General features: G+C 37.5%; 1 protein-coding gene across 1 annotated transcript; it reads left to right on the top strand.

Annotated features, from left to right (window-relative positions):
- The first annotated feature begins 291 nt into the window (after positions 1–291).
- Positions 292–2,572, top strand: LOC142628093 (putative inactive receptor kinase At1g27190). The gene has a single exon (XM_075802067.1). The coding sequence runs from the start codon at positions 490–492 to the stop codon at positions 2,323–2,325; it is 1,836 nt and encodes a 611-aa protein (XP_075658182.1). The 5' UTR covers positions 292–489; the 3' UTR covers positions 2,326–2,572.
- The last annotated feature ends 5,968 nt before the right edge of the window (positions 2,573–8,540 follow it).

The raw sequence follows: 8,540 nt of genomic DNA on the forward strand, positions 1-8,540 counted from the left end.
TTTTTTCACATACAAACTTTCTTAAAATAATTTATTAGTAATTATTTTAAAAGCATTCGTCAACATTTTTCTTATATAAAAATATTGTGAAATAACAATTCTAAAGACTAAACCCCAAAATTTATTGTATATTTTTGACTTGATGATTATCCTATAAATACAAAATTCATGTAAAAGTAGGACAGGAGTAAGAATTCAAATTAGGCTTCGCCTACCTGTACAGTTAAAAAATAAAAGAAATCCAATAAAATAAAATGAATAGATAAATCATAAATGAAAAATCAACTGGCAGTCAAAAGCTGCATTCTCTGTGAGTGTTTTCTTAGTTTAACACAGTCAAATGGCCGCCCACTCTCATTTCTTCATCACCAATCTTTGTATCTCACTCACTCTCAAAAACCCAAACTAAGAACGACAAAATCAAAACAACAAAAAAAAAAAGCAAAAGCAAAATCAAAATCAAAATCAAAACGCTGACTCTAAAACACTATGAAGAATTTTCTGATTCTCTCATTAGCTTCGATCTTCTGCGTTTCTCTAATCAATTCCATTGAAGACGATGTGATGTGCTTGCAAGGCGTGAAGAACTCGCTCTCCGACCCGGCCAACAAGCTGAGTTCATGGACCTTCACGAACTCGTCCGTCGCTTCAATCTGCAAGTTCCAAGGAGTTGCGTGCTGGAACGAGAAGGAGAACCGGCTCATCAGCCTTCACCTTCCGACGATGCAACTTTCCGGCGAGGTTCCGGAGAGTCTGAAGTATTGCCAGAGCCTCACAACCCTAGATCTCTCCAACAACTCCATCTCCGGTCCAATCCCTTCTCAAATCTGTAACTGGTTGCCTTACCTCGTTTCGCTAGATCTCTCCAGCAACGATCTCGCCGGACCGATCCCGCCGGAGATCGCCGACTGTAAGTTCTTGAACAGCTTGACTCTGAGCAACAACCGCCTCTCCGGTCCGATACCGTACGGGCTCGGCCGGTTGAACCGGTTGAAGACATTCTCGGTCGCGTACAACGATCTCTCCGGTTCGGTACCGGCCGATTTGGCGAGCTTGGACGGTTCGGACTTTGAAGGCAACGGTAAGCTCTGCGGGAAGCCTTTGGGCTCGAAGTGCGGTGGTATGAGTAGCAAAAGCCTCGCCATTATCGTCGCCGCCGGTGTTATCGGCGCCGCCGCGTCTTTGTTCATAGGGTTTGTGATTTGGTGGTGGTTCTTCGCTAGGTCTAGTGGTGGAAAAGGCAAGAGCTATGGTTTTGGCAATGGTGGTGGTTTTAAAGGTGATAGTAGTTGGGTTGAGCTACTTAGGTCTAATAAGCTAATTCAAGTCTCTTTGTTTCAAAAACCAATTGTCAAAGTTAGGCTATCGGATTTGTTAGTTGCAACGAGCAATTTTGATTCCGAAAATGTTGTGATCTCGTCGAGAACTGGGGTTTCTTATAAGGCTGTATTGTCAGACGGGTCTGCCTTGGCGATTAAGCGGCTTAATGGGTGTAAGCTAAGCGAGAAGCAATTCCGGTCTGAGATGAATAGATTGGGGCAGTTGAGGCATCCAAATTTGGTGCCTTTATTGGGTTTTTGTGTTGTTGAGGAAGAGAAGCTTTTGGTGTACAAGCATATGTTTAATGGGACATTGTATTCTCAATTGCACGGAAGTGGCAATGCTAATAGTCAGTATGGTTTTTTGGATTGGCCGACGAGGTTAAGGATTGGTGTGGGTGCGGCTAGAGGACTTGCTTGGTTACACCATGCTTGTCAACCGCCTTATATGCATCAAAACATTAGCTCCAATGTGGTTCTTCTTGACTACGATTTCGAGGCTCGGATCACGGATTTCGGGTTGGCTAGGCTGGTGGGTTGTTCGTCTCGTGATTCGAATGATAGTTCGTATGTGAATGGGGATTTGGGAGAGTGTGGTTATGTGGCTCCGGAGTACTCCAGCACAATGGTCGCGTCGTGGAAAGGAGATGTTTATGGTTTTGGGGTTGTGCTTTTGGAGCTGGTGACTGGGCAGAAGCCTCTTGAGGTGACTACTGGAGGGGATGTGTTTAAGGGGAGTTTGGTGGATTGGGTGAGTCAGATGTTGATCCATGGTGGGAGCAAGGATGCCATAGATAAGGCTCTAAGTGGGAAAGGTCATGACGATGAAATCGTGCAGATTTTGAGGGTTGCTTGTTCTTGTGTTGCTTCTAGGCCCAAGGATAGGCCTTCTATGTACCAAGTTTATGAGTCATTGAAGAGCATGGCTGAGAAACATGGTTTCTCTGAACAGTATGATGAATTTCCAATGATATTTGGCAAACACGATCCTGACTATAAGGAGTAGCCTAGGATGGGAAAAGATAAGAACCACCCAGATAAAAAAAAAAAAAAAAAGAGCCTTTAGTGCTTTGAGAATTGCAGCATTAGGACATATCTGCATTTTGTGTTATGATCTGAAAGTCGTTTTTAGCCATTGGTATGATTTCCCTGTTCTAATGCTCATTTGTTGTTGGGCATGGCTGTATGATACAAGAATTTGTTATGAACTGTAGCTTTATTTAAGAAAATTCCTGTTTTCATTTTGGATTCAATTGCTTCTGAATTATTGTTGTTTGTAACATGCTGTTCTAAAGACTGACCCATATTGATTGAACATTATGGTACTAACTTGCGAAAGGAAGTTGTATAGCCATATTGTTTATGTTCAAATTGCTGTTACTTGATGCCTCAAGATTCTGATGTAACATAGTTCTTCTTATTCAAACTAACGCACTGGGATCCCATTAGAACGTAGTTATAAGTTATTCTTGTTCATTACCAAATCCACTATTCCAAAATGTTTCTAAGATCATACTAAATATTAAATATGTTTCTTCAATACTATCAACACACGTTATGAATTGACATCATAGTGAGTTCAGTAAGCATGTTATATGTAAACTAAAACTGAAAACATTGGAATGTGCTGGCTGGTTTGAAGTTGCATTGTTCACTTTTGTATAATTCCAAAACTAGTAAGGACTACACCACTTAAAGGTTTTTGGAACTGGTTATAAAACATTTTCCTTATATTAAGGCAATAATTGGAGGTGCTGTCTATTTAATAATTATATTTGTCACATTTCATCTTGTCTGTCTTGGATTAGAATATTGTGGATGTTGAGAAATTTAGTTTGTTTTAAGCTTGAATTTTGGAAAAGCTTCAATGATTTGGTGGAAATTTTGATTAACAACATGCTGGAAAGAGAATGGTCAAATCAGTTCCACTTTCTTTTTCGGTCAAAGTTCAGTTCCGAAGCAAACTCAAGAGGTATATAAAAATTTAGAAACATATAATAATTAAGTACACAACATTTTTTATTTTTTGTGTGCATAATTTATTAAAGTTGTATCCCTCCTCCCCCAATTGCGATGTACCCCAAAAAAAAAAAAATAATATATATATATATATATATATTATAGTGGTATCAAATTATCAATTATGAAAAATATTGTGGGCTCTAACTTTACTCAAGCCATGGGCAGTTCTAGAAAAAAGCAATATCGCTCAATGAAGCAATATCGCTGACCAAATACCAAAAGTTAATGTTTCTTTGGCAAGAAATACTAGAATTAAAGGTTTCAATAAAAAATGCGAAGGGCTTGTCGCTAAATTCGGCACCTTTCTATTAGAGTCTTGGGGAGAAAAGGTTAGAGATAAAATAAAATTAAAAAAAGAAAAGAAAAAAGGTTCCAATCAAAATGCCTGATGAGAAAAAGATGTTATTAATTATAAGCTGAATGATTGTACCTTAAGTTTCAAATTCCTCATTAAACAATACTAATGCAGGCAATACTGCTTTTACACTTTTCAGAATGCATTAGTTCTCTAGTTAGGCACATGGACTGTCCAAACAGACGCATTATTACCAACTCCAATTGTGGAGAATTCTTGATGCTTTTCTTCTTACGTGGTTAATGTGAAACATGATATGATGACAAAAAAGTAGATGTGTTATCTTCTCAAGCACTGATGTAATTTCCCTTTTACCTAACGTAGCTCTAGACATAGACTTGGTGACAAAAACAAACTAGCCATGAACTCTCTCATTATTGATGATTTGCATTGAGATAATGTCTTCAAACAAGCCACAAGTTTTTGTTGCTCTCTGACCCACCCCACGCATAATTGCATAGGTAGCCTAGACATTGAAAGATAAGGTATCTTCTATACCTGCTCCCGCTGGTCACAATTTGTCAAAGTGCATAGATTTGCATTATTAAAAAAGGGTAATTCTTATGTAGTCGCGAGCAATGCTCCGGTATTGTAGAACCCACCCTTATGTGACTATGTGAGAGTATGAAAATGCTCTAATACTTAAAGTTATTTAAAACTGCAAATAAAACTTTGTTTGACAAAATTGACCCTCTCATGTGCTTAGCACATGTGAATTTTATTGAAGTGCCATGTATCCTTTTTTTTTTTTTTTTTTCTCTCTTTAAAAATTGATTCTTCCATGTTGGTCCAGCCCAATTTACCAGCTCATACATTCTGAAAATGAATGAAACAACCATATGAACCCTCAGCAGCACAGTATTCTCGTGATAACATTAAACATTTTTGCAGGAGAGTTAAATAGCGGTCAATATTATCTGGAAACTATTAATTTTTGCCTTGTCTTTTTCTGTGGGCCCACAATGGGCCTAATTTGACCCAACTTTGCAATATCGGGAGGTGCACATACTGTACATGGTACATAGCTTATACGCATCTGTGCTAGTACTAGTGGGCAGTTATGGCATTTCGTTGGCCTCTGTGCTCAGAATGCTTGAGCACATGTTCATGGCCCCACACTCAAGTAAGAAGTATGTATATATATTATCTTCTCTCTTTTTTAACAGTAATGAGAGGAAGAATGATTTAAGTTAGCGTTTTTCATTTAAATGTGACACTCTACTTACTGTTAAAGACACTCTACTTACTAGGTTCTAATTTGCAAGAACAGAAGATTCGAATGAGTCCTTGCTTCTTTTACGGTATAAAGATCTGATATTGTATGGAACGGGGAACCGATATGTTGAGAAATAATTATTGCTTGAGTAGTCCTTTGAACGAGATCTCATAGTTTTTAATTTAATTAGTGGTAAGTTAAGGCCCTAGTCAATGAAGTTTTTTTTTTTTTTTTGGAGAACCCTTGCCAATGAAGCTAGTAATGATAAATGCACCATTAAATTAATAGCTTGTTCAGGCCTTGGTCGTACTCGTACTCATACCGTGCCCAGGAAGCACCGGGAATTTTTTATAGCAATCACTTTTAATGTCAGGTGAATTTTCTGGAGAAGTGGCTAGAATGCCAGAACGGTGACCTTTAATTCATTTTGTTTGGAAGGGAGATGGTGATTTTTTATCTCTTCCTTCCGGTTCTTGTGTTGATTGTTGAGAGCAGAGACAATGAAAATAATTTGGATGTGATGGAAGCCTTTGTGAAGAGTACGGTGCATAGAGCTTCCAAATCTTTGTCAGCTTTTGCATGAACAGAGTCCAAGCCATTTAATTAGTACCAGACTTTTTTGTCATAATTTTTATGCGTTAGAGACCGCTTGAGAAAAAAAATGGGAAATTTATATAAAATTGATTGGCAATCTAACAAGATATTTCTCAATAACAAAGTTTATTTCTAAATTAATTTGAAACGAAACTCTTCAAACTTTATATATATATATATATATATATATATATATATATATATATATATATATATATATATGTGGGAAGTAAAAAGATTTAAGTGGACATATTGGCCTTTGGGCTGTAGTAAGGAGGGCCAACTTGCTCTTAAGCTAAGAATCTGTTAGTACTGCAAATCGGTTCATACGCCGAGGGTCTGAGGACACATCCGAGGGTAATTTTCTCCTCAGATAGACCCAGAAGAACTCGAAACTTCACCATGAAGGTCAAGGCAATATTCCGGAAAGACTGTTGGTTAAAGGGGGGAAACCCTGAACCTTCGAGGTACACCGCTGTTAAAAAGATACCAAAAGCAAAGGCTGCCACCTCCACATTAAAGACTCTGCACCTACCTCTCTGGCCGCATTAATGGGGAAGTGACCCCTGAACAGTAGAACTGAAACTTCTGGTCACTATTCAAAGGCACTAAGAAAGGAAATATTTAGGAGGGAGTGGGTTGTAGCAACACGTGGATAAAGCATGAGGAAAATAAGTATTTAAGGGGTATGAACGCCAAAGAAAAAGGGAGGGGACTGTAACTAAGAAAGAAATTAAGAATTGTAACCTTTAAGAAAGAAAGAGAAATAATACAGAAGTAGTCCTCGGCTCATGTCCGAGGAGGTCTATTTGCAATTATCATTTATTATTTACAAGTGTTTGTAACTTTTAGCCTGTTATCAAGTTTTCAGTACTTCTAATCTAGATTTCAAGCCCACACTCTACAAATTTCAATGTTTAAGGTTCATTGGGCCTGAGTCCGTGATTGTCTTTGGGTCCAGGTGCAATTGTGCACTTACAATATATATATATATATATATATATATATATATATATATATATATATATATATTTAGCGTAAATTTTGAAAATTTAATTATTGAATTTTATATTCTTGATATTAGATGTTAATTGCTATTTGATGAATAAACTTTATTTTTTATATATAATTTTAGATCACAAAAGTTTCAAATTTTAACATTGATGAGGGTGATTTTACAATTAGCTCCCAAAGCCTTAAGAAGGCAACGAGATTAACGAGTCCATCATCTCTAGTCTTTAAACCACCTTCCTTTGACGGTATCGCGGCTCTGCCTCATATCTGACAGCATTAGGCTGAAAGGAGCAAGCTGACGAGATCAAGGAAGAAGGGAGAGAGTTGACGGGATCAAGCTAAAGGTTCTGAGCTGACGACCTCTCCTGGAACAGCTACGTAAGCTAACGACCTTAGGAAGGAAAAGCTGACGGAGGGAAAATCTGAAGGGGATAAGCAAACCTTCAGCTATACACCTTGCTTGTCCCCCACGTATACGTGTATAAGGAAAATTCTTGCGCTACACGTTTGACCCCAGTTAAGAAGACTCCTATAAGGAAAAGAACTCTAAGAGATACGCAAAATTCACAAATTATTCTCCTAGAAGGAAAGTACTTCCTCGCCAAAGCGCATATTTCGGCCCTATACTACTATAAATACCCCAAAGCCCTCATAAACCAAAGTACGCATAATTCACCTCAGCTCTAGCACTTTAGAGTTGCGAATAAAAGATTTTCTCTAACTTGACCGTCGGAGGGTATTTGGCCGGTGCCCCACTGGTACCCTTCCTAAGGTCTTCAGCTTTTATGTTGTGCAGGTTCTTCATCGGGGACACGTGAGGACCGTGTGGCTTACTGACGATTTTCGGCATCATCAAACATTTTTTTGATGATATAGAAATTGATCTTTGATTTTTTTAAAATTTTGCAATCATGAACAATATAATAAGAACATGCAATTAAACGATTAGATTTTCAAAATTCACATTCAATATAAGAATATATAAAAACAAGGCCGGCCCTAGACATTTTAGGGCCTAAGGCGAGAACTAAAAATGTGGCTTTTTTTATACCTATATATTAATTAAATTAACGTTTATTTGATATTTTTATATTATAATATATTTCATTTAAAATCTATTTTTCTTGCCTTTTGAGATGCAAATTAACTAATTAAATTTTTGTATTCAAGTTCTTCTAACATCTCTTTTTCAATCGATAATATAGCTAATCCACTTAATTTTTGTTGGGACATTGTCAATCTTAGATATGATTTTATTAATTTTGAAAAACTTCTTTCTGCAAAAACTACTGTAACAGTTATTGTTAGTAAAATCCTATAAGCAATGCATGTATTTGGAAATAAATCTAATCTTTTTATATAATTTAGTATGTCAATTAGGGATGGAAATGAGGAGGGGCGGGGCCAAAGGATGGGGTCTTCGTCCCCGCCCTGCATGGTTTTATTTTGCCCCATCCCCACCTCGCCCCTTGGGGCCCCGCCCCACTCCGTAAAACTCTATTTTTTGTTAATTTGCTCTACATCTGGTACAATTTTTTAATGAAATCTATTTCATTAATAAAAATATACTTGAAATTACAACTAAATTTATCCCATCAAATCAAATCAAATTTTAGAAAAAATTGAATAATATATCCAAATGTTTAACAAGACAATTATAAAAAAAACAAATCTCATAGTATAACACAAAACAAAATAAAGACAAAGGACCACACTTGGTAAAATAAAATATGCTAATATTAATATGTTTGTTTAAATATTAGAGTTTTAGGGTATGAAAAATTTACAATTATAACCCTTAGTAAAGCAGGCGGGGCGAGGCTAGGCGGGGCGGGGTGGGTCTAAAAAGTTTAAACCCATCCCTGCCCCTCCCAGTGGTACGGGGCTAAAATCTTGCCCCATCCCCGCCCAACCACCTTTGCGGGGCGGGGAAAACCTGCGCGGGGCGAAGAGAGGAGGGGCGAGTTTAGCAGGGCGAGGAAAAATTGTCATCCCTAATGTCAATTGGAGTATAATCTTT

This window comes from Castanea sativa, chromosome 3 (assembly GCF_040712315.1).
Source record: "Castanea sativa cultivar Marrone di Chiusa Pesio chromosome 3, ASM4071231v1".
NCBI classification, from domain to species: domain Eukaryota; kingdom Viridiplantae; phylum Streptophyta; class Magnoliopsida; order Fagales; family Fagaceae; genus Castanea; species Castanea sativa.